We start from the raw sequence: 26,986 nt of genomic DNA on the forward strand, positions 1-26,986 counted from the left end.
GTGGGAAACTTTTCCATTGATTTTCATATCTATTAATAAACCTAGGGCGGTGAATTTACCAACACTAGAGTTTTCAAAGTATAATTTGCCAGTCTAAACTAGTTTGGCTGTTTCTGGATAGTGGCGTGCGATTATTCGAAAATTTTGGATAACGAATGAAATCGCGTTCTATTCGATTCGGTGCATGAATCGAATCGAAGGTACCCGATTCGGTACTCGAATCGATTAGGTAATAGGCTCCAATAGCGCATATTCGAACTGCCGAATATTTTTTTCGAATAATCAGCACCGACGGGAAAACCCCAAGAAACAACAGGTTGGAAGAGCGAAGTATAATTTTTCTTGTTTTAATCAGCGAATTACCAAAATACACACAGTTCAAGCTTTTGCGGGTCTATCGAAGCTTTACTCATCACTGGATGAAGGAATTTTTGCTTTAAACTGCAGTTTCGTCGAAGTGAATGTGTCTTCAAAACAATATCATTATCATAAGATTCATTATGTTTATTCATGAAATATTATAAGAAGTTTAGGTCTTAGTGTGACTTAAAAGCTGGTGACGAAGTACCACCTAGAATACTGAAGTAACTGCTGTATTCATCCTACAGTTAAAAAATACTTTGAAGGCTCTAGTCGCTAGTGTATACAAGCTTACGTCAGTTTACATAATAGGGATTTATTTTGTCGGTTAAATGTAACGGTAATGTTACTTTCTTATAATTTTTGAGTATTTCTTTGAAATAAAGATGTGTAGAATTGTTGGCCTCTCTTCATAACGGTTGCCTTAGTATTCGAATAGTATTCGATTCGGTATGACCCCTATTCGCGATTCGTATTCGATTCGATTGTAAATTTCACTATTAGCACAACCCTACTGTTTCATTTCAGTGTCCCTTTAAAGCAGGGGCGTAGCCAGAAATTTTTTTCGGGGGGGGGGGGGGTTCAACCATACCTCATGTATGTTCGTGCGTGCGTTTGTATGTGTGCGTGCCTATATACGCAAGCAAAACTGAAAAATTTCGGGGGGGGGATTTGAACCCCCCCCCCCCTTTGCTACGCCCCTGCTTTAAAGCGTCACTTTGACTCAACACGCTATTAAGAGTTGAGCGAAGACATGAGCAAAGGCTTGAGTGAAAGCGACATACCGTGTTTACTCGAATCTAACGCGCACCTCTCTTTCCGATAACAAGCAAGTCCGGAAATTGCACGCGCGTTAGCATCGAATGTAAAATCGAAACCACGTTAGCGGCGTTGACAAGAGCTGCCCGTCAGAGGGGTCAAATGCAGTGTCATTGCCGTCACAAAATGGCGGCGGAGCACATTTCGTTGCGAGGTCGCGTCGTCGGTGCCAATTCACGTTAAGCCGAAAGCCTTAGATACCTCAACAAACGCGGAAATTGACTGTCGGCCTCCGGCGTCGGCGGCGTCAACACGCGTGTGATGCGAAAAATTATCATCACTTGATGACGTCACAATATGACATTATCATGACGTCACTATGACGCAAGAAAAAGAAGAAAATGGCTTTTGCCTTCGAGTCGTCTTAGGCGAATACATAAGGGGCCCCGTGAGTTTTCTCTTAATTTCGTTGCGCCACGTAACCCTTTGCCGTCCTCAACGCGTGGGTATTGTTAAGAAGTATTTTAAAGCGAGAGTAACAGTAACTTTCATTACTCTTCCAAAATAGAGCAATTAAACTGCATGTCATTAGGTTGCAGCACATTGAAGCTACTTTTGGTAATGTATAATTACGAATTATCATGTAGAAAAACTAACTGTTGGGCATGTTCACATTTCGAGCACTCCTCACGTGCTATAAGGCACGTCTGAATATGAGAAAGACCCTCTCCCTTATGCAAGGTGGTGCTCGCACATTGCCTTTCCTTTTTTGAAGCATCTAAGAATTGTTTAGGTAACATTCTTGACGGTTATGTTATCGCATTTGTTTATAAGATGCGAAAGTACAACATATGTTGTATAAGAGAGCTGCGGAGTAAAGCTTGATGAAAGATTCAGAGACCTTTCACTACTGCGAATGTGAAAGCCAGCGAAGCCTGGGGCTGCACGTTCTGCGGCAGCGGCTTCGCGTCGTTTCCACGCCATTCGCGCTTCTGTTCGCGTTGACGATCCTTCAATTGCCGCTTATCTTCCTCCGAGCAAACAACACGCGTCCGTCCAATCGCGAGCCCGAAGAGCAACAGCTGATAACACTAGCGCGATCTTTACGTCACGATACAAAGGGGCGCTACGATTGGTCGGAATTGCCGCCGCCGAGTATCGTGGCGGCACTTCCCATGTGCTTCCCAAATGAGTTTCAAGAGCCGCCGCCGAGTATCGCGGCACTTGTGAAAGAAGCATCGGTGGTGGCGAGGAGGTGACCTGTGGCGAGGGTTGCAGAGAATTGTAGTCCAACGCGCCATTTTGTCCGCGGATGCGGTCCGCCCCAACCAATCCATATAGTGCTTCCCTGTAAAGAGAAACCGCTTCTGTCGCGTGAGCACTCTGGACATAGGGCTGAAACGGCTCACGGAGCTAATGCAGGTATCATGCGTGTTTCTCTGTGATTACTGTAAAACATCGCCAACATGCGGGACCGCAGCATGTCTATTCACTAAACGGCAGGAGGGCTTTTACGGAAAGGGGAAGCGACGTTCCAGGCATGTACTTAGAGGAGGCGTTGGCCTGACTTAACGCCTTCTACGTGGATACGGCACGCAACGAATACAATGCGACACGCCTGCTGTTGTCATGTCGGATCGAGTCGCTGACACTGGTTTCCGCGTTTGGCTGCGGCAGAAGGCTCTCTACAGAAAGGGGGAGCGACGTTCCAAGTATGTACATAAAGGAGGCGTTGGCCTGGCATACCGCCTTTTACGTGGATGCGACACGTTACAAATACGATGCGACACGCTAGCTATCGCACTCACTGAAATGTTCCATGTTTTTTGAGTCCTTCCTCTTGGCCATGCACTCGGTGATGGCGGGGATGTTGCACAGATCCTTGGTGGTGTGCAGCCTCTTCCAGTTGAAGCCCGCGTAGAACGGGTGCTCCCGGATCTCGGCGTACGTGGTCGATCCTAGCCGCTCGACGGGGTTCTTCTTGAGGAACTTGAAGCACATGTCCTTCGCCTCGGGCGTGGCCGAGTGCGGGTGCTCCTCGACCTTGGGCCACTTGAGCGGCTGGTTGATGATTTTGTCCGTCAGCTCCTGCTTGGTTTCGCCGCGGAAGGGCACGCGGCCGGTCATCATCTTGTATAACGTGGCGCCCGCCGACCACCAATCGCAGGAGCGTCCGTAAGGCCTCCGTTTCAGGATCTCGGGGGCCATGTACGGAATGGTACCCGCCGACTCACCGTCGTAAAACTCGAACGCCGTCCTAGTGAAGTAGCCCTTGAGGACGCGCTTAGCAACTGCGCAAACCCGGCAAAGAGAAACATTGCGAATGGGTTGCACTAGAGTGCTTATTTGTGCCGGTTGGTACGTGTCTATAGAAACAGCGCGAACCACAGGACAACAGGACAGAGACGCACCAAGCGCATTTTTACAACCCTTACAGCGGACGGACGAAAGAAAACTATTCATAAAAGCACCTGCAAGGTTGCCTGCCAATCAGGCCACCCACATTATGTGCGGGAGGCATAGCCTTTTCACCGCTGCCCGAGCCCGCTGGATTGCCCACGGGTGGTCGTGTAGATCCGAGCTAGCCACAGAGCCATCGCTCCTCGAGAAGGTCCGGTCCTGTGTAGTCCTCTCTGTATATTTCTACTATCTCTGAGCATTTCCGTAAGATATGGGCCATGTCTGCTTGTTCGTGCTTGCAGAGCTTACAGCTCGCTTCGGGGTATTGTCTGGAATTTTCTCTGTTTAAATGCGCTTGGTTTCGGAAGGTTCCGATTTGTAATCTTCTCAATGTGCTTCTTGAGATCTGTCTAGTCTGTGCGGTGGTGGGTATGCTTCACTTACAAAGGTTCTAAGAAAGCGCTTAGTCCGTCTCTGTCATTCATTCATTCATTCATTCATTCATTCATTCATTCATTCATTCATTCATTCATTCATTCATATTACCCTACATGCCTCAGAGAAGCATTGAGTAGAGGGGGTTACGGAAAAATGACAATAAATAAAACATAAAAGAAACTGCATGGAAGGTGAAACAAAAAAAATTGTACATTGGACGGAAAAAACACACTATAAGCAAATGCAGCAAAAGACAAAACGAAAAAAAAAAGAAAAAAACATCCTTATAGAACGTCAAGTGAACATATAAACTTGTAATTGCTAACGAAGTTTGGCAGAATCATTTAGGCAAACAATTTCATCTGGAATGTTACTCCAATAATACGATGGCGCGCGGCGATGCGGAATTATTGAATCACTGTGTGCGGTTGAAAAAAAAAAGCACCGGGCCTGCGCTGAGCGCGCAGCACAGTCAAATCGAAAGCTGGAAGAGCGGCCTTTCTAGAGCTCGTTTTAAATTCTCTTGGGGAAAGTAATACAAGTACACATGCAAGGTATCCACTACGCCACAAATTATAATTTATATGTAGTAGGGAAGCACCCATTGTGCCATTATTCGTCTTTCTGCGGAGAAGCGAGGTACCCACACTGTAAGCAAAAATAAGCCGGGATGGGAGTAAATGGCTTGTCCTCTAGCGCACGCCCTGATGGGGGTTTTAAAAACACCGTCCGGACGGAGTAAAAAATTTACTCCCCGACAGGACGGGGTTTTTGGATGGACAGAGGGGAGTTTTTGTTTACATCCATAGGGGAGCTTTTCCAGGTAAATATGGGAGTAAATTTTTATAACCATCAAAAAAAAAATGCTCTTCGTTCTTTAATTAAATTAGCATCGAAACACGCAAACTGGATCACACGTACACAAACATGCACACAACGTTCGCAAAGTAATACAACACTCACACTGACAACAACTCACCACCAGCGCTTCACAACCAAACTTTGGTCACCGAGTATATATAGGCACCACATCTTGACCTCCAATGTGGCTCAGATGGGACACTTCTTTTCCCCGAAATTAAGCAACAAACATTCATGGCGTACGTGTAAATTTGTGATGAGCTTATAGATACCACTGAGGCACACCTATCTTTTACTATAAACCCGCCTAACATTCAACGCCTTCTTAATTAGCGAAATGTGATTATCAGCTAGCACTCTGTCGCATGGGATGTATCCGCCTTAGCAGTACTGTGCGTGAGTCTGTAAAATGCACATAATCGTACACGAACCACGAGCGGCCGTGCACGAACGCTTCAGCGGCACACATTCACGAGCAACACCGGCGAAGAAATGCGTCGCCCCGCCGGTATACCGCGTTGTGGCCGACGGCGTCGCTAGGCCTCTCCCAGGAGTACGGCACGGCTATACGATGAACGACAGCTCGCGATCACAAAATACTTGCTGCTGTACAGTTTTCGTCGCCGTTTTTTTTTACACACACACTGCCGCTATCCGAGTCCGCTGTCCGCGTTAAGCTACGGAGCGATGCACTTACAACGAACGAGACGGCTCGTAGTCGCGGTTCCTGTTGCTCGCAGTACATCGGCGGTCGCACGTTGGTTCAATCTGTCTCGTGTCGGCGCTCGCCTTCTCGCTAGACGTTTGACAGCGGTGGTTGCGTGGCGCAAAAGAGACAATTTAAGCTTATTCATTCCAGCAGCTTTTATTTTCTGTGAGACATATTCTTTGCTTCACCGGTGGCCGGTGCGAGCTCGTAGAACTCACCACGGCGACCGGTGTGGCGGTGCGAGTTCGCTACGTCGCCGGCACCAGCCTTCTTACTGCTTAGAAGTTGCAGCCGGTGAAACATCGTTTCGGTGACACTCCGAGAAGCAAGCGTTGCGGGTGGTCGGAGCGAGCGCGTCGCCGGCGCAGCTCTCACACCGGCCGCCGGCCGGCTTGATGCCGACGACGTAGCGAAGCCTACTTCTTACAGCTTCGAAGTTTTAGCCGGTGAAACTCCAGAAACAACCCGCTGACGATCGCAACAGCTTACTTTTGTTACCGATGAAATTATTCTTCGCACTTCTTCGTAACTCGGCACGTTGAAGCGAGGTATCCGTGGCGTGTCGGAGGCTTGCACTCGTGTGCATGGGACATTGCCGCTTGACGGGAGAATAAACACGGGACAGCCAGCTCGATGTGTTCGCGGTCGGACGCTGGCGCGAGTTGATCTTGTCTCTGGCCAGAACGGTTCAGTGGAGAGAATAGTCCTACACGACTACACAAACCAACCGGCCGTTGCAAATCCTCGCTGCAAATCGTCGCTGCAAACAGATGCCCGTACACACACGCACGCACATCACGACCAAAAATGGTTTCTAAAACTCCCATAGGGAGTTTCTAACCACGTGACACGCACGTCACGACCAAAAATACTTTTTAAACCTCCCTTAGGGAGTTTCTAACCACGTGATCTAAAACTCCGTGGGGAGTTTAACAAGGTCATGTCGTTCATAAACTCCCTCATTAAGCAAGGGCTGTTTTACGACGACATGTGCCGACTTCACCCCGCTATCACGGAGTAAATGATTGGGGCATGGGGGTTTTAGGGGCTCATATGCTGGAAAAGCTCCCATCTCGGCTAATTTTCGTTTACAGTGCACTACACATCTGTAAAGTATTACGAGCACTTTGTTGATGCTGCATGTGGCTGATGACGATGAAGAATTATGGCTGATCATGTTGCAGTGGGTGGGAAGCATTAAAAAACCACACTCTCGCTGCGCAATGAGCATAGTGTGATGACTGGTTGTTATTTTACTCTCCTGCAACGCTATATTACATAGCCTAACGCGATTCCTTGCCCGACATGATGCCTGTATAGGGTCTTTTTGCAAATAAGTCTCAAACACCAGCGTGGCTCTGTGGTAGACTACCCGAGTGCCACGCAGAGGGCCTGGGTTCAAATCCCATCCGATTCTGGATTTTTTAAAATTTCGCGCGATAGTGGTTACGGCGCGTGGGTTACGGACACCGGCGGCGGCCAACAACCGCACTGCCGTTGTGATCTGGTAACAGCTTTCGCTTTAAAATGCGTCTGTAACTGAGATGATTATGAAGTCGACTACACTGTTAGCAAAAATAAGCCGAGATGGGAGTAAATGGCTTGTCCTCTAGCGCACGCCCTGATGGGGGTTTTAAAAACACCGTCCGGACGGAGTAAAAAATTTACTCCCCAACAGGACGGGGTTTTTGGATGGACAGAGGGGAGTTTTTGTTTACATCCATAGGGGAGCTTTTCCAGGTAAATATGGGAGTAAATATTTATAACCATCAAAGAGAAAAAAATGCTTTTCGCTCTTTAATTAAATTAGCATCGAAACACGCAAACTGGATTACACGTACACAAACATGCACATAACGTTCGCAAAGTAATACAACACTCAAACTGACAACAACTCACCACCAGCGCTTCACAACCAAACTTTGGTCACCGAGTATATATAGGCACCACATCTTGACCTCCAATGTGGCTCAGATGGGACACTTCTTTTCCCCGAAATTAAGCAACAAACATTCATGGCGTACGTGTAAATTTGTGATGAGCTTATAGATACCACTGAGGCACACCTACCTTTTACTATAAACCCGCCTAACATTCAACGCCTTCTTAATTAGCGAATTTTGATTATCAGCTGGCACTCTGTCGCATGGGATGTATCCGCCTTAGCAGTACTGTGCGTGAGTCTGTAAAATGCATATAATCGTGCACGAACCACGAGCGGCCGTGCACGAACGCTTCAGCGGCACACATTCACGAGCAACACCGGCGAAGAAATGCGTCGCCCCGCCGGTATACCGCGTTGTGGCCGACGGCGTCGCTAGGCCTCTCCCAGGAGTACGGCACGGCTATACGATGAACGACAGCTCGCGATCACAAAATACTTGCTGCTGTACAGTTTTCGTCGCCGTTTTTTTTACACACACTGCCGCTATTCGAGTCCGCTGTCCGCGTTAAGCTACGGAGCGATGCACTTACAATGAACGAGACGGCTCGTAGTCGCGGTTCCTGTTGCTCGCAGTACATCGGCGGTCGCACGTTGGTTCATTCTGTCTCGTATAGGCGCTCGCCTTCTCGATAGACGTTTGACAGCGGTGGTTACATGGGGCAAAGGAGACAATTTAAGCTTATTCATTCCAGCAGCTTTTATTTTCTGTGAAACACATTCTTTGCTTCACCGGTGGCCGGTGCGAGCTCGTAGAACTCACCACGGCGACCGGTGTGGCGGTGCGAGTTTGCTACGTCGCCGGCTTGGTACCGACGACGTAGCGAAGCCTTCTTACCGCTTAGAAGTTGCAGCCGGTGAAACATCGTTTCGGTGACACTCCGAGAAGCAAGCGTTGCCGGTGGTCGGAGCGAGCGCGTCGCCGGCGCAGCTCTCACACCGGCCGCCGGCCGGCTTGATGCCGACGACGTCGCGAAGCCTACTTCTTACTGCTTCGATGTTTTAGCCGGTGAAACTCCAGAAACAACCCGCTGACGATCGCAACAGCTTACTTTTGTTACCGATGAAATTATTCTTCGCACTTCTTCGTAACTCGGCACATTGAAGCGAGGTATCGGTGGCGTGTCGGAGGCTTGCACTCGTGTGCATGGGCATTGCCGCTTGACGGGATAATAAACACGGGACAGCCAGCTCGATGTGTTCGCGGTCGGACGCTGGCGCGAGTTGAACTTGTCTCTGACCAGAACGGTTCAGTGGAGAAAATAGTCCTACACGTCTACACAAACCAACCGGCCGTTGCAAATCCTCGCTGCACTGATAACTTCGTTGTCTGTCGACAAATGCTCACACGGCGACCCACACAAGGCACTGGAGCTTCACACCGGCGTGCTACACGCACATTCACACACGCACGCACGTCACGACCAAAAATGGTTTTTAAAACTCCCATAGGGAGTTTTTAACCACGGCACGCACGTCACGACCAAAAACACTTTTTAAACCTCCCATAGGGAGTTTCTAACCACGTGACCTAAAACTCCGTGGGGAGTTTAACAAGGTCATGTCGTTCATAAACTCCCTCATTAAGCAAGGGGCGTTTTTCGACGACATGTGCCGACTTCACTCCGCTACCACGGAGTAAATGATTGGGACATGGGGGTTTTGGGGGCTCATGTGCTGGAAAAGCTCCCATCTCGGCTAATTTTTGTTTACAGTGTAGATGTACGCGAAGGAATTTCAAGCGAGTAGGCGAAGGAATTTCAAGCGAGAGACGACTGGTCCACGAGTTATAGTAGCACCAGAGTCCTTCAATACTTTTACTGGTAGCACTTATGAAAGAGGCATAGAAGGGTAGCAGAGTGGCGTGAATCCAAGTTAGTAAGGGCTACATCGCTTTTTGATTTGCGTAATGCTATAATCAAGAATACGCTTAGAAGTTATGAAGTGGGCTGCACGATCTTAGATTCCAGTTTATCTATTAGGTATTGCTGACGAGGAGACCATATCGATGAAGCATATTCCAGTTGTGGGCGTGCAAACGTTTGATAGGCCCGCTGCCGAATGGTAGATGGGGAATGATGCAGATTATGACGCGAGAATCCCAGAGTTCTGTTAGCTTTCGCGCATATCTTATCGACGTGAGCACACCATGCAAGATTAGTACAAAGCTAAACACCAAGGTGTTTGTAAGTTGATGCGCGGAAAATTTCAGCTGAACAGATTGAGTAAGTAAAATCATGTGGTTCGACCTCGGGCTGTCAACTGCTAGCACTCTTATCTGAAGTGTTTAGCGCAGAATTATCAAGACGGGACGAGAAGTGTTTGGCACAGAATAATTCTGCGCTAAACACTTCAGATATGTCGTACCAACAAGGCCAGAAGTCAGCCCTTGCTAGCATTCTTGTTAGCTCAGTTGGTACAGCGCCCACCCCAGAAAGGCGTTGGTCCCGAGTTCGATCGATCACCTGACAAGGACAGATTTTCCATGAACTGAAAACCTTTCCTTTATGAGAAATCAGCATGGATTTCCTTGTGGTTTCGTACTACGAACGGGTGGTTGTGAATTTTCAATTTCCCGTCCTGCGAAAGAAAAAAATTCAGGAGCCCCTGCCCTATCGGGGAAATGGGGGCAAGCGAACAAATAAAGCAGTTATTTAAGTACATCGTAGATGATATTGCTGGCTGTTACCGCACAGATCTGTACATCCATCCCTGCCATAGGCGTGCGCAGGGTTCCCCTTCAGGAGGGGCGAAGGATCGTCGCAGCGCCCCCCCCCCACCCCTCCCAATTATGTCAATGTATGGGGCTGCTGACATTGCGCCCCGCCCCGAATCGCAGCGCCCCCCCTCCGTATTATGTCAATGTGTAGGGCTGACTTTGCGCCCCCCCCCCTCTTAGGTGAATGGGGGGGGGGGCGCCCCCCTGCACCCTCTGTGCGCACGCCTATGATCCCTGCTATGAACCATGAATTCAGTACAGTTGTCAGTTTGTCCAGGACGTTCTGCTGCGCATAGTTTAAAGGAGCACTGACACAAAATTTCGAAGGCGAGATAACCCGTGTGATGGATTTATGTGGACACACAAGCATCATCTACGAAATATCAACGGATAATATAGCCTAGAACATATTTAAAATCACGTTTAAAGTGCGCGTCGCCCCACTCCACGCGAAACGCGCCTTCGGTGTCCTAGTAAACAACCAACGGCCACCTGCGTCACGAGTTTGTGTTGGCTGCCACGATTGTTGCGGGCGCTCTCTCCCACTGACTCCTAGACCTTTTTAACGGAAACAAGGGGAGAGTTGCACGAGAGTACAAAGGCTGATGTCCTAGCCTCGGCAGTGCATCTCGGGGGGGTCACGCATATTTACAACGCCTCAGAGGACATTGTAGCACCACCAGGAAGCCTTCGTTGAAAAGAGTTGTCGACGCGGTGCTCATGTGCACGCGGTTTTGTGTGCTCACGTAGCCAGCTATGCTTACACAGCCACCACTCTAAGTCCTGCCTTCCTCGGCGCTCTCTGAAACCGAAACTGCGACTGGCGCTATAAAACCGTCTCCAAATAATTAACGGTTGCGCCCTCGAGCAAACGAGCTTTCCCGCCGTGATAAGTGGGTCGTTAACTACTTATCGCAACAACAAAAAAAATAAGATGCAAAATTTTGGTGTCAGTGCCCCTTTAAGACATACCGCTACGAAGACACGTGGTGGATTTGTTTTACCCGAAAAGAAGTGCGCGCCCATTTTTGAATTTCAGTCATTTCGGTCAATTTCCATTTTGCTGGTACACAGTAAACCAGTTTAAACGCTTAAGGGGGTTTTATCTGGTCTTTAACAAACACCCTGACACCTTAAGAAAAAGGTATTTTCACAGATAAAAAAACACGGATCAAAACACTCATACCATGGTCTAACACCCTTATCACGGGGTGTTGCCAATGGCCTGAACACACTTATCACTGAAAAACAGTGAAAAAATAAAGTCTACCAGTCAGGGAACATGCAGTTACAATGACATTAACATAGAAGGTGCACGTATGCGCCCAACCATACACACAACATAACATCGTGTAAAGTACCCCATGGACGGAGTACTGGCACTACACAGCCTTACACCGACCATCTGGTATATATAGCCACAGCAGGCACGTAGGCAAGGGGGGGGGAAGCGGGGGGCCCGCCCCCCCCCCCCCCGAAATTTGTCCAGCCCTCTATATTTCCAGGCAACTTAATTTTTGTTTTTGCCATGGAAAGACTGTCTTTCGAACAATTAGGCCTTGGGCCCCCCCGAAAAAAAATCCTGGCTACGTGCCTGAGCCACAGTATGCTAAGCCGCCGTGTAGTGCCAATGGGAATATTTCTGTTCTGTATAAATGAACATTAAACATTAACAAAATAGGCGTAAATTTATGGTGTGCTTGTAGATAACCCTAAAGGGACAGATCTTTTATTATAAACTCGCCTAATATCCAACAACTTTTTAATCAGCGAGTCCCAGGTACCATCCGGCGCGCTGTATTATGGGCCACAGGTGTTTCGATAACCCTTAGCTCCTAAAGGGTGTTTTAGGCAGAAACATTACCTCTTAAAGGCTATTTGGGAAAGGAAAACACGCTTACACCCTCACTTTTGCAAATTCTGGTTAGGCAAAAGGGTGTCTTGCTTACTTGAAACCGCCTTAAGGGTGCAAAGTGGTTTACAGTGTGGCAAGCTCTAAACGTTCGAAAGTTTCAGCAATGATAAGATGCGAATGTTACGACTTACAGTGTCCGACGCAGATTTTGTTCGTGTCGAAGTCAATCACCTTCACTCGCCCTCCAGGAAAGATCATCATGCTGAAAAAAAAAGTGAGTTTCGCTGCAAGGGCAAAGTAATGAATGCAGTAGCAACGAATTGGAATATTAGGCTAAGTAAGGCCTTCTTGGCATGCGACGTCGCGCAACTCAACAAAACGCTGGTGTAAGGAAGCATGGCCGCTGCAGCGAGCGAAGCTACCTTCGTGTTGCCTCTTCAATGCAAACCTTGCGATGAGAACACTACTACATGTACAAAGGTATGAGCCGTCTGCTGTTCCCTGTAAAAAAAATGTTGCAGCGGCTTAGCTCGGCTATGCCAGGATAATGTAGCATTAGCAAAGGTTCAGCTGATTGTTCTTGGCTTTCCTGATTGTCTAGGATTAACTTGATTATCATGCTTACTGCTGCTCCAATGACACACACATGGTATAAATATTATGTGGCACATGTATATTTATTTTGCCAGGCAAATACTTCGGGATCCGATGAGTTAAGTTTCTCCGCTCTTCTGTGTCATTAAGCAGCATTTGCGCTCTCCTTCTCCATGGCTAAACCACACTGGCAAACGCCAGTCAGAGGCGCTATCAAGCGGCTCCAGCGCAGTGACAGACGGCGACTGCACAGCGAAGGCGAATAGCTGCGCGCGCGCCGGCGCCAGTACGTCTACCTCGGCTACGACGTCACTCCTCTGGAAAGCGCAGACCGGCGGCAGCGGCGGAGTGCGCGGGAGGTGCCGGCTCCGATGCGCCAGCTGTGTGAGATCACTGATCCTCGCGCATGCGCAGCACTGCTCTTGAGGAGCCACGCGAAAATGGCTCGGCTAGGGCAGTGTAGCTAACGCTACAAAATACGGCGCGCGCGGGCGACGTACCACGCCCCTACCGGTAAATGTACGGAGTTCGTGCTGGAGATGCGAAGTCACCCACCCCCACCTCGAAGGCACTGCCACGCGCCTTTCGCGCGACGGAGAGTGCCGGCGCGTTTCATCGGTTGAGCAACGTTATCATCTGTAGCCCTAGAACGCTTTCACTCGCACAAGGAACATACGACGCGCGGTGAGATGTTATCGATTTGGATTTTATACAGAACCTCCCGGCGTCGCCGACGCCGACGGCCCAAATGCCGTGGGAGTATCCGCCCCTTTAACTCGTTTCGTTCATTACAGGGATTCTGAACAAAAAAATGGGGAAAAATTATGAAAACATCGTAATTCCTAGAAGACGGGATCTGTTCAGTAAACAGGTTATTTCACATATTCTCGATCCATTGGCTGTGTTTTTTTTTTTAAGGATTTTCAGCGCCCGGCGGCTACGCATCGACGGCCGTGACGTCAGTTGTCTCCGTGTCAGATTCAGGGTGCATCTTTTCCGATCCTGCCACTTCCCTTTCTCGACCTCTCTTTTACTCTCCCTCTTTCACAACGGCGCCGAGGCGTGCCTCGCCCAGGGGCATTGTTCGCTGCCGCTGCCGTTCGTGTGCTTCGAAGAACCGTAGTGGAAGCGGAGCGAATTGAGAGACGCAGGCGACGGCTAAAAAGACTGCAGAAGGGTTTTCTGAGGGGCCAGTTGGTACATGAAGCAGAGGGGAAACAGCGCAAAAACGGGACGAAGAAAAAGTGAGCACACAACACAAGCGCTGACGAACAACTAACTGTGGGTAAGTTTATTGCACCGGAAGATATAGCTGAGAAACGTAACTAAAAGAAACAAAACAAAACAAGCATCACGTGCGCAAAATGATGAAATGCAAGTAAATTCCGCCACGAGTCGAAAAGTCCCAGGTTAACAGCTCAAAAACCTAATCTCTTTTTCGTGGAGGGCGAGTGAAGGTTCACAGAGACCACGGTGTACGAATATTCAGGTGTTGACACTGCGGGCGCCTAAGCGGCCAGATAATGTTCGGTCATGGGTCCGTTGAGCGGTGCGCCATCTAATGGCTAGAGGCGGAGAGCGCCCGCGAGTAGCCGAACCACGGTGGTGCTGCGTCATCGCCGCCGCGCTCGCCGTGCCCTCTCCTGTTACTCTCTCGATTTCGCCCCTCGACGCCGCTTGGCGGATGCACATTATCCAGCAAAAGGCAAAGAAAAAATTCACGTTATCAGCAGCATGCGCGTTGCTACGGAGACGACTGCCCCGCTTTTCGTAGCGCCCTCTAAGACGGCGCCGATGAAACTGCAAGTCATCTGATAAGAACCCGAACATTATCTGGACGCGCGTGGATTGCGGTTTCCCATGCGTTGGGGGAACAGTGTCATCAGCTGAGTATATTCTTACACCGTGACAGAGTCACATGTTTCTTTTCCTAAAAAGACTGACACGCCCATTTCCGGGAACGTTAAACGTCAACCAAACGTAACCTCCTCTTGTTCTCGACACGGCCGCTAGACGCGGCAGCTTGCGGAAAACGCAATTAAATTCATTATTTTCCGCTAGTTTCTCCCTGAAATGAAGATTGCGTCTACTGATTTCAGGATACAATATTTCAGTGTGGCTGGAAATCACGGCGACAAAAATTTGCTCCAGTATCAGTTTAAAGGGCCCCTAAGCCGCCTAGGATAATTTTTTAACATATCAAGCAAACGTGCGCATTGTGTTCAGAATGGCGTCACTATCAGCAATGTCCTACGAGGCAGCGCTACGAGCCGCGGGCGCGCAACAAGTTCCGAGAAACAATACCTTGTCCTATCCGGGCCTTTCTGTAACCGCAGCCTTGGCCGTGACGTCACCATTCGCGTCTGGCCATGTCATCCACATTGTCTGCTCGCAGATACGCGCTCTAGGCGTTCTTCTCATCACAAAGCTACAGTGGCCTAGCCAGGGCGGGGGGGCACACTGGGACCGTGCCCGAGAAACAATACCTTGTCCTATCCGGGCCTTTCTGTAACCGCAGCCTTGGCCGTGACGTCACCATTCGCGTCTGGTCATGTCATCCACATTGTCTGCTCGTAGATACGCGCTCTAGGCGTTCTTCTCATCACAAAGCTACAGTGGCCTAGCCAGGGCGGGGGGGCACACCGGGACCGTGCCCCCCCTCCCCTCGAATTTTTTTTGCCATGGCATAGAGAGCACGCAATGACACTCGATCACATCTGCCTGCCCAACCCCCATTTCAGATCAAGGAGGTGCCCCCCCCCCCCCCCCGAAAAAAAATTTCTGGCTACGCCCCTGCAAGGCTAGGAGGAGCACTCGACCAGCAGGAGAGACGAGCCGACGAACGGAGCGTAGTGAAGGAAAGAGCGAAACGAGCGAGGGCCTCTTTTGTATCATCAAACGCGTGTAACACCGCTATTACGGCACCGTTTCGAAAAATTCTCACGGCTGCGTGTTTGTTGATGACTCGTGCACAACTGCAACACCACAGATAAATTTTGACCTATGGGTGGTGTAGGGGCCCTTTAAGCTCAAAGGTTGCGACCCCTATGTAAAATTTGCCCCTTACATAAGCGGAACGGTGTAAAGGCCGAGACAGACGGTACGATTTTCTATGCGATGCGACGTCCGACACGGCGGTGGGGAAACCGGAATGGTGACCTTTCATAGCATCGGAAAGCCACCATTCCCTCTCCCCCAACGCCGCGTCGGCCGGCACATCGCATGTAAAATCGTACCGTCTGTCTCGGCCTTAAAGCTTGATGTCAACGGCGCGGAAGCGAGGGGCGTGAGAGACTCACTTGGATACCTTGATGTCTCGATGCAGCAGACCCCTGAGATGCATGTGCTCGATGGCAAGGATAAGCTGCGCCATGACGATGCGGCACTCATTGGTTGGCAGGTACACCGCCTTGTCGCACACTCGCATCATGTCGGCGCCGCAAATGTACTCCATCACGGTGGCGTAGGCGTCCTGGTTGGGAAAAACCTCACGTTATATCTTCTCCTAAATACCGCTATACTGCAGACATTATATCGACAACGGCGGCGGGGGAGTGGAGAGCCACTTGGAACACCGACTCCCCAGCAGCGATACATCGCGCATCAAATCTGAGATGAAATTCTCAGTTGTCGCCATAATCCGCCTCTTTCATTTTCCTGTGCTGCCCTCTGCCGTTTTGGCAGGTGCCGGGAGAACCGGTATTGCCAGAAGCAAAGCCTCTAAGATGAGAAGACGTTTCACGACTTTTCCGCTAGAGGAGGGTGCACGCACCGGGGCGTCGTGAAGAGGAACGCTACGCGCGTCGTGTCTTCCCTCTAGCCTGGCCGTTAATTCTCACAGGGCGAGCGGGGAACGCAGTCGATAGACGCGCGAGAAGGGGAGCGTAGGAGAGGAGAGAGGGGGAGGGGACGCGCATGCGCTGGCGCTCATCGCGGCGTTACGAAGGGGAGGGGTAGGAGAGAGGGTTTGCGCATGCGCAGTCATGGTGGTCGCGCCGCACACCACCGCCACCAACACCGGATTGAACTCCGCCATAAGATACATCGCGCTCGCTCAAAATGACACTAAATTTTCCAGTTTGAACGGCGTATTAGACACTGAAGGCAAAGCGTTGCAGAAACCTCGTAGTGCTTGTTTTCGGGCTAAGGAAATGCCCAGTTTGAAAGAAAATCACGTTTTAATGTACTGCACAAAGCGCTATTCAAACCACCCACCTGCGAGAACGGTGTTCTGACGCGACTGTCGCCATGCTCCCACCCTTTACTGCCCTATAGCCGGCGCTTCAGAGCACAGCGCGGCGAAAGCGGAACTTGCGTCGTTCTTAGGGGTTACCGTCATGAAGTAATTTTTTTTTTGCCTGAATCAGGCTGAAATGACCAAGTTGCATTTTATTCCGTCTTGCAGTTCAGTGCACTGCGATGTTCCTTCTTGTCCCGGGTAACTTGAGTACTTGCGATTGATTGTACTGAGGGCCTGCTACCGTCACCGAACTTGCGTTCCAGAATGTTCCACTGGTGGCGCGTATAGTGTCGTACGCTTACTGTTCTCGATTTCTGAAGCGCTGCTGTACATAACATCGACGTTTTATACGTTCTCGAACATTCACATTTCACTCCGAGATAAACTGTTATTTGCCTTTAGTGTTGCTTTAAGGGGACACTAAGGAGGAAAGCAATTGTAACAGCGAAAAAGCACGGCGTAGAAACGGCTGTTCCCCGCAAGAAACCTCGTCGCGCTGTTGCCTAGCAACCTCCGACGCCACAGCTGCGCACCACCTGGCCTCGCCTCGTCTCGCTACCGCGCCAGCTGGTGTGACGTCATGCCAAGCCGCGCGAGCGCCGAAGCAGTAGCAACGGAGAAGCCACCTCCAAGCCGATCTCTCAAAGGAACCCGCTGCACCTAGCTGCCACGACAGCTGATGTGGCGTCATGCCAAGCCGCGCAAGTGCTAGAGTAACAGCTGCGGAGGAGCCGCGTCGAAGCTACCGAAATGACTAAGTATAACCGCGCCGAGTATTAAAAAAAAAACATGGCTGATCCCTCTGTATAGGAATCGGTATAACACGAAAGTGAAACGTGTCTACACAGTAGTAGTGCTTATCATGTAGTGATATATGAGAGCTTGTACAAAGTCTATTCGTGTTTGGCAGCTATAGCACCGATTGGCGTGGATGCACCCATGTTGACACATAGTTGGTAGAGGTTTTTAGCTTGAGCCGCAAACGCGTGCGTCCCGCTGGCCTCTGTCTCGCTCCACCAAGGCGCGACATTCGCCCGTCGAAATCGTGTCCTTTCTGCAACGCGTATTGCAGCAGTTTTGTTAGTCGGTGCTCTCGCAATCGAAGTAGTCGGCGGCGGAGAAATCCCGTTGGTGCATGTGGAAGCTGCGCTACTCCGATGAGCCGGCGCACGCTGACACGAAACGAAAGGCAAAGAACGTAACTGCGTCTGGGGTGCCTCGGCGACCCCAGCGCGGCCAGTGTCCCTTGTTGGTATCTAGACGCTTTAACCATGACCTCCGATATCGCGCGCAGTCTCGGAGTGAGCGCAAGTAAGTGTCGATCGTGACGCATTACTTCTTTTCACCTCTCACGGACGGCGGTACCGCCCCGCTCCGCCCCGCCTACCTACACCGCCAACGGAGAGCACCGTGCGAGAAAGAATGTGTGAAAGATATAAGGCGCGTTCGTGAAGTGTCCAGGTAGCTTAGTTGGTTTAGCGTCGAGCGCTTACCGTCGCGGTCGCAACGTCGTGGGTTCGATTCCCAGCGGCGGATCTTTTTCTTGGTTTTTTTCTTTCTCACCCCTCGGCGTCCGTTCATGATCGTCATATCCTGTAACGGAAGTACTTGGTGGACCCTGGCATAAAACACTTTCGTGTTAAAAAATAAAGAAGCTTGCACTCGGCCGCGCAAAACTTGGTAACTGTGAAGGTGGTCGATCCAAGAGCCATAAAAAGCTGAAAAATGACCTTGCTTAAACCAAATTTGAAACCGCGGGCCTTAGCCAGGTGACCTATATAGCATTAGCCGATAGAGCCTCCTAATATAATCGACCAGCTTCGCTTATCAAGTCTTGCGCGGTCGAGTGCAAGCGTCTTCATTTTCTTTTTCCTTATTCGTAAGTTACCTTTTCCAAATAACGTAATCTCAGCACTTACCGGAAAGATGCGCTCGCTCAGCGAGAAAACGCGAAAGAAACGCGGTCAGCGAGAAAGCGTGGAATGTGGTGTCACGACATTGAAGTTCTTGCACGAACCCCGCCGTTACGTCGTAGATTGTGACGGCGTCGCCTAAGCCTACATATTATTGCTAATCAGCAAAAATGTGGTACCTTGTCCTCTGATGGGGCCAGCGACTTAATGTGCCAAGTTTCACCAAATTTTACGCGTCTTCGCCACGTAAAAACACTTCGAAATCCGTGACGTCACGTTGACACTCTCACGGGCAGATTTCGGAGTGAAACTTAAAAATGAACATATGAGCTTTATTTTAACTTGTATTGATGAACCTATGAAGGCGAAATTAACGATAATAGAGTTCTCAAAGAAAAATTTATGTTTAGAGTGATTCATTGTTTCACTTTAGTGTCCTTTTGAATATTAGTGACATGATATATCAGTTTTTTTGTTTTTTTTTTTTGCTTTGCGTGAAGTGAAAGGCCAAGTCCTAAGTGCCTATAAAAAGGGCTGTATCAGGACTGCATCAGCACTCATGTTAACTTTCTTCCTGTTTTCAAAGCTCAACAGAAGCCAGAAAGGTCATGATTTCGACGGTGCCCCCGCCATCCAAATGGGCTGTCATAGAGTCTGCGAGCATGGCAGTTGGCTTTCAGGGGGTCTTTGCAGCCGGTAACCGCGTCGTAATCGATGTATCGACGCCCAAGAAAACAATTTTAAGAATTTACATATGTACTTGTCGGATCAAAACCCAGCGTCCCTTATGGATTCGCGCAAGACGACACGAATGCGAAAACGATCCTTTTCTTCTCAGTCGATATAGCTGATATACCGATCTTCACCGGCCACCTTCCGAGAGCTTTCTGCGCCTCTTGCGGTTGTCGCACAGCCTCCGTGATCGGCCCACCTTTGATCAAGCGATGATGTATTGTGATGACGTCATCATGTGACGTCATAGTGACGCCATGACGCCAAAATGTCGTATTTTGGCGATCTGTGACATCATTATGAAGTCATATGGTGACGCCATCACGTGATTTTTTTTGCATCAGTCGTGTTGACGCCGACGCCGCGGGACGCTGACGCCGCCGACGGTCAATTTTCGCGTTCGATGAGGCATCTAAGGAGTTAATGGATTCTTTTTACCAGGCCAAGTCTCATTACTTTACGAACAGACCCTGTATTTCGTGTTTCGCGTGGCTTTTTACAGGCTTTTTGCAGGGCTTTTACATGGTTTTTACATGGATTTTTAAGGGCTTTTTACAGGGCTTTGTACAGGGCTTTCTGCAGGGCTTGTTGCAGGGCTTCTACGGGGCTTTGTACAGGGGTCCCTGTGACGTGTACTTACGCGGGTAGCGAAGCAGCAGTAGTACTTCACAAGGAACGGGTTCCCGATGACGGACGCGCACACCTTGTCGATACAGGCCTGCTTGTGCCTTTGGAACTTGTCGCACGGCACCAGCTTCATCGAGCAGACCAGGTTGGTCGGCTTGTAGGTCACCTTGTACACAGCGCTGCGACGGATGATCGTCCCAAAGCATTAGCGCATATCGGGCACGGCCTCCGGGAGGGCGTGCAGCCATAGTAGCCATAGAGTTAGCATAGACTCTAAAAGAAAAGCCAGGCCGGAACACCGCCATTACACTACCGCTGTCATTGTTGCCTGTGCAATTATTTACAGAACGGCTAAAATTAGCGCTATCCACCCCTAGTAATACTGTAAACATAAATCAAACACGGGCGCTTTTACGCATGAGATACGTGCGACCGGGGTTTGATGTTTATACGAAGCATTTTGAGGGCTTCAAGGCTATTCGGGTAATTTACTGCGCGCGGGACTCGTGGTTGCAGCAAGAAGCGTCTTAACGCGCTTTTGCTAGATGGCGCCACCATATCCACTCCGAGTTCGAGATCGCGTCGGATTGTTCGTTTTGTGAACTATACAGTGCGTCGTCATCTGCACTCTCCGTTAACACGTCTTTGCAAACGTACTTTACGCGACCTCAATTTTATTACCTCCGATGAGAACTCAATAATACAATCAGGCCTATCAAGCGTCTCAGGCACGCAGGCAAAAAAAGTTGGAGGGAGCGTCAGGTGCAAATTTTGAGGCGCAGCCATAAAGTATGAAAAAGAAGCATGCTGGGAATTGTGACCAGCGCATGGAGAGTGAGGAAGAGTGCGGGTCATGGCCTCCGAGATGGCGGGCGAGCCGCGCGCCCGCCATCTCGGAGGCCATGGTGGGGTCCGAGGAGGTTGGCTTGTGGACGCTAGGCGCGCGCTTGTCACTTCTTGTTTACTTTTTTTATTTTTTGCCATGAGCGTAGCAAAAAAGAAAATGAAACAGGAGCATGATGGGAAATGTTACACGAACACGAGGAGCTAGTAGCTTCAGAGGAGGCTGTCATATAAGACATCCTCCCCCCCTCCCTCCCCACTAATGCAGAACCTTACGCAGGCCTATGGTTTAACCTGTTGAATCCGACATACAATGGAGTCGAGGCAGGTATATAGGGGACATTATTGAATGTAATTGAATAGAATATATTTGCCACTGAGTTGAGAGGATGACCAGGCAATAAAAGCTGCAGTTAGCAGCTTGAGGTGACCCTGGCCACCTTTACACAACGGACGGCTTCATAGCAGCCAAATAAAACAGATTGCGCATTTCAATGCAGTACGCACGGGTAGTTACGATTCAAACAATGAACAATATCAGACAGAAACATTTTGTTGAGGTGTAACGAAGGTCAGTGAAAGCGAACATTTGTATACAAGTGTCCGTTTTCACTACAATATCTGCATTTAAAGAATATAGTCGTTAACTGCAGTGTAGCCAATTATGATATAGATGAGGGATCTCAAACACTCAGCCCGCGAATCTTTCACTGGCGACCAGTTCCGCACATGACTATTTACGTATCATTTTTCGCAATAAGTATTTTCATGACCTACACAGACGCGACTCGTCTAAAGCATTTATTTTCGTGAGGCACCCGATCCCATCACCATGTGCTAAAACACAACCGTGGAACAGAACTCTATAATTCAGGATCGGCGTCTAGATTTGCAGATTTCAGTCATTCTCGAGATCAGTGTCGGCACGTTTCTCGCAACCCGACCTCAAATCCTCTTCAGTAATTACCCATATATGAGGCATGGGAAAGTCCCTCTGTCAAATGGTAACATTAGCGCTGACACTTATGCTAAAATCGCCCCCCCCCCCCCCGCTCTAACCTTCATCATACCGGACCATCGGGAGAAAATTTCGTGACTGCGGACAGCTAGCTGAGGTGAGTTTGGGTGGCCTGATATACCCGTAAAGAAATTAATGCGAGCGCGAGTGGAGGACGGGACCAGGAGAAGTGTTTTACCCGAATCCGCCGGCACCGAGCAATTTGACTGAAAGAAAGTCCTTGATCTTTGGAATGTACGTGTAGAAGGGCGCCACCTCAGCCATGTTCAGCGTCGCGGTCTTGGCCACGACCGTGTCGCCGATGCCCATCCAGTCCGTGGGCGGCACCTCGGACACCTTCTCCAGCGAGGTGGCCAGCTCGCCCACGATGATCATCAGCTTGCGAATGTTGTCGCCAGTCACCTTGGCGATCTCGGGACTCTTCTTGTAGGCCAGGTTGTGCAACCCTGTCCATGCATCAGCGAGATGTGTTCATTTTAGAACCGAAAAAAAATTGGGGCAACTGCGCTCTATTGTGGTGCGAAGACGGAGGAGACAGCGGAACTGGTGGTCTTCCCCTCCTCCTTTTTCTCCTCCTCATCGTCGTTTCCCTTTCCTACCATGTTTCTGTACTGTACTAACAAGTATATATCCTATGCTTCACCATCTGCCCTCCTCCTCCTATCTCTCTCACATCACTTCTTCTCTTCCTCACTTTCCTTTCCCGCCTGTCGCTATGCTATGTATGGCTATGCTATGTTTAACCCTCTCCCACTCCTTTCCCTCCTCCCCAGCCCCACTTCCCTTTCTTACCAGCAGCGCATTCATGTGGTTCCTATAAATGCTTGTACTCGGGAGTGGGGCTTGCCCAAATTGCTGTGGCGCATAGCCGCCCGAGTTTTCTGTACGGTCCACGCGGACAAACGAAAAGCTTAAAGGGACACTAAAGAGCAAAATGATTTTTTCTCATATTAGTAAAGTACTCTTTCACAACCCCAAAAACACTACGCATGCTGCGAGAAGACGTTTAGTAAGCGGGAAAACGCACAAAAACAAAATGTGGGTGGCGACGCCACTTTGAAGTTTGCACACGATTTGCCATTACGTAACATGTTTTGATTGACGGTGCCTACTAGGGACTGCGTAGTTCCTAATCGGTAAAAATGAAGTATACATTGTCCTCTGAGGGGGCCATAGACTTAACATACCAAGTTTTGGGGTAATTTTGTTGAGCCAATGGCGCCGAATTACGATAAATACACTTTGAAATCCGTGACGTCACGCAGGAAGATTTCGGCGCGAAATTTAGAAATGAAACTTTGACCTTGATCTTCTCTATAATAAACCTATGATGGCGAAATTAACGACATTAGAGTTCTCAGAGCACAATTTATCGATCTAAACCGATTCATTGTTTCTCTTTAGTGTCCCTTTAACTTCGCTGTTAATAAAAAGAAAAAAAAGAGAAGAAAAGAAAACCCTCATACGCAAAACTTCGGACAACTGCTTGAACGTGTATTTTACATCGAAACTGTCTTAGGCTAGCCTGTGTCGATCGTACAGTAAAAGCTGTTTAATTCAAATTTCACGGGACCGGGAAGACTTTCCGAATAAACCGAATGCCCAGTGATTAAAAGTATCAAGTAACAATAAAGGACTTTAACATCAGTGCACTTTCATTTTCTTGGGGAATACGTAAATACAGGGTCTATTTCGCGAAAGAGCAGCGTAAGCCGCAATCTTCGTCATTCGCGATTTCCCAGTGTGACCGCAGCTCAAGACCCCCGTGTCTTAAGCCGAAACGGGCTCTGAACCCATGTCTTAATATACGTGCCGAGAACGGGATAGTGGACGGCGACGACGCCTTTCACAAAGCCCACGACCGTTTCGGCGGTCGCCGTTTTCGTTCCTTTGCGTCGCTTCGCACTAGGCGTGCTCCGACGATCGTCCGAATCAACCGGGTTGCGGCCGAATGTGAGCGAATTAACGAGAGTTTGATGCCATTAAACAACGCGTATGCTGGCCGGGACCAGGGAACCCGTCCGAATTATGCGATTTTCCGAATTAATGAGCTTTTACTGCAGTAGTAGTAGGAGTAGTAGTAGTAGTAGTAGTAGTAGTAGTAGTAGTAGTAGTAGTAGTAGCAGCAGTAGTAGTAGTAGTAGTAGTAGTAGTAGTAGTAGTAGTAGTAGTAGTAGTAGTAGTAGTAGTAGTAGTAGCAGCAGCAGCAGTAGTAGTCATAGGCGTGCGCCGGGGGGGGGGGGGAGGAGGGCAGAGGGGCGGCCGCCCCCCCTAGTCACCTAAGAGGGGGGGGGGGGGCAAAGCCTGTCCCATAAATTGACTGCGATGAACCTTCGCCCGCTTTCGCCCCCCGTGAAGGGGAACCTTGCGCACACCTATGGTAGTAGTAGTAGTAGTAGTAGTAGTAGTAGTAGTAGTAGTAGTAGTGGTAGGAGGAGTAGTAGTAGTAGTAGTAGTAGTAGTAGTAGTAGTAGTAGTAGTAGTAGTAGTAGCTGCAGTAGTAGTCGGCGTCTGCAGAGAACCATTGCCCGAGCTCGCAGATCACGTGATTTCACCTTACCCAATCAAGTATACGCGCGCGCATTTTAAATCTAGCGGCGGATTTACGACACCACGCGATCTCTCTAGCCAATCGCATACAATCGCGCGCTTTCAGCTTCGCTGCCCGACAGCGTGGAACTTTGGCTGAATTGCTTTTTCGCTGGGAAATCGCTCCACGTGGGTCGACCTTTAGAGCACGCGCTAGGCTATCTGTTCCGACGCTGCCGTCTACTGCAGGACAAGCTTCATAGGATACCTATGAGGTTCTCGGCGATGTCTCGCACGTCCTGGTACGTGATCACCTGCTTGTTCAGCTTGTCAAGGATCTCCTGCGCGGCGAGCAGCACCTGTTCCCGGCAGAAGAACATGAGCGGCTCTTGATCCAGTGCGAGCTGGCCCTCCCGCGTGATGTAGAACTGCAGCAGCACTGTGGTAACCTTCGGGATGCGCGGGAACAGCGAGGTGACGATCTTGGCCGCCGTACGCTTCTTTTCCTCCATGGCGTCGACTGTGGCAGCGCGTACAGAGACACGTACTTTTTTAAAGGCGTACTGACACGATTTTGAGATATCGAAAAAGGGACTTTTTTTTTCATTTCCTTGGCCCGCAGTGTCAACGCTATCCACACACCGGAGTCAGACAACACGTATAAAATATTTCACTTCGATTTTAAAGGACCCCTGACAGCGAAAGTTTTGTTTGCGACTTTTTTACTGTAATTTGTAGCCCTGTGTCTGGTAATCCCGAAAATGGATCGCAAATGCCCTAACATATCGTATAATTACTGCTAGCGTTGTTAATTGAGAACTATTTTGCGTCAGTTCGAAACGCCCGCCTAAATGCGATAAGAAACTAGCGCCCCACAGCGGGAGATAGCCTAAAATCACGTGCACTCAAGTTTTGGTGTCGTTGAAAGCGCAGTTTTCAAATCGGGGTCCCGCGTGCTGTAAAGAATAAAACGATGCGAGTGCTTCGGCATTGTTAAGCGCATGTCCCCCCCCCCCCCCACTCCCCGCCTCCCCAGAAAAAAAAAAAACATTCCTCGCCGAAGCAGCCAGGACAACATTGAGAGCAGCCCCACAACACAGCGAGAGCGGTGACGAACAATATTCCTAGCCGGGTGCCAGTCGTGGTTTTGTGCGCGCCCCACAAATCTCTGACGTCGACAATACTCGCTTTACTCATGGAACGTCACGCGCGGCCTCGGTCTACGTCATACCAGTGGCGATGTCGCGAGGTACGGCCAACTGAGATGAGCACTCACGCTTTAAAATCAAATTAAAGTATCTTAAAGGCAACGCCCGCCACTAATAATCGGTCAGAAGTGCCCACGTATACGGAACAATCAAACAACACAGACGTCTTGAAGTTTCAATTTTGGTGTCAGGGATCCAGGTCGCTGGACATCTGCAAGCCAGCCCAACCGCAATGGACATTATCCCGACGAGTCAACGTAGGTCCGCTGAGTTTGCGAACTTTGCGTCCTGCATGCAGCCTAGACCACAGAAGTCACTCTGGGGGTCACTGGATGACAATTCACTCATTTTTGCTAACGTGCATCACGAACAAATGACAGATCTGCCGCTAGTACGTCGCGAGTTGCTGTCTCCCCATGACGTCATGCTTCAATGACACGTCACTGAGAAGCCGCCCCTTCGATATCGAAACCGAAAGAGTTTTTTTTTTTTTAATGTAGCGGTATTAAAAAATATTTGATGCATTGCCAGACACCACACAACTCTTTTTAAGGTTCTTGGCACCAGTGCTTTTATTTAGCGCAACAATACAAAAATATTTAAAATTCGTGTCAGTATATCCTTTTAAGAGGAGTAATGTAGAAAGGTCGGCGAGTTGGAATCGATGCATACTTACGCTAAAACGACGGAGACGCACAGAAAAAAGGACACAGGACGAGCGCTCGTGCTGCGTCCTTACGAATGTATACTTGAAGAACAAGCGCGAAAACAAGGGAGACACAGAAAAAAGGCCACAGGACGAGCGCTCGTCCTGTGTCCTTACGAATGCATACTTGGAAAACGATCGCGAAAACAACGGAGACACAGAAAAAAGGCCACAGGACGAGCCCTCGTCTTGTATCCTTACGAATGCATACTTGGAAAACGATCGCGAAAACAACGGAGACACAGAAAAAGGACGCAGGACGAGTGCTCGTCCTGTGTGCTTTCTAAGCGTCCGTTGTTTTCGCGCTGGTTTTCCAAGTGTGAATTCTTAAAGGGGTACTGACCATAGGTCGGAAAACTCACTCATAAGTCGACTCTGTCAGGCTCTCTCAGGCTCAGATCGAGCCGCGATTCTGAGTGTAGGTCAGTCGACCTGAGTGACATTCTGGTGAGTTTCTGTCCGAGTGAGTCCGGTTGAGAAAATATCTTGGTGAGTCTGAGTCCTAGTGAACCCTAATCGCAAAATATATTTCT

At 49.3% G+C, this 26,986-nt stretch overlaps 1 protein-coding gene across 1 annotated transcript; it reads right to left on the minus strand.

Annotated features, from left to right (window-relative positions):
* Window positions 1-2,910: 2,910 nt before the first annotated feature.
* Window positions 2,911-25,067, minus strand: LOC125756138 (microtubule-associated serine/threonine-protein kinase 2-like). The gene is made up of 6 exons (XM_037674163.2): window positions 24,808-25,067; window positions 22,189-22,456; window positions 20,163-20,328; window positions 15,937-16,109; window positions 12,235-12,305; window positions 2,911-3,410 (listed from the first exon to the last, which is right to left on the minus strand). The coding sequence occupies exons 1-6, from the start codon at window positions 25,049-25,051 to the stop codon at window positions 2,911-2,913; spliced, it is 1,422 nt and encodes a 473-aa protein (XP_037530091.2). The 5' UTR covers window positions 25,052-25,067.
* Between the last annotated feature and the right edge of the window lie 1,919 nt (window positions 25,068-26,986).

Source organism: Rhipicephalus sanguineus, chromosome 10, assembly GCF_013339695.2.
Source record: "Rhipicephalus sanguineus isolate Rsan-2018 chromosome 10, BIME_Rsan_1.4, whole genome shotgun sequence".
Lineage (NCBI taxonomy): Eukaryota > Metazoa > Arthropoda > Arachnida > Ixodida > Ixodidae > Rhipicephalus > Rhipicephalus sanguineus.

Coding starts and splice junctions, on each gene's coding strand:
- LOC125756138 (XM_037674163.2), bottom strand. CDS start 25,051: ATGGAGGAAAAGAAGCGTACGGCGGCCAAGATCGTCACCTCGCTGTTC. Junction 20,329..22,188: donor CTCGGTGCCGGCGGATTCGG/GTAAAACACTTC, acceptor CATCCGTCGCAG/CGCTGTGTACAAGGTGACCT. Junction 12,306..15,936: donor CGAGACATCAAGGTATCCAA/GTGAGTCTCTCA, acceptor TTTTTTTTTCAG/CATGATGATCTTTCCTGGAG.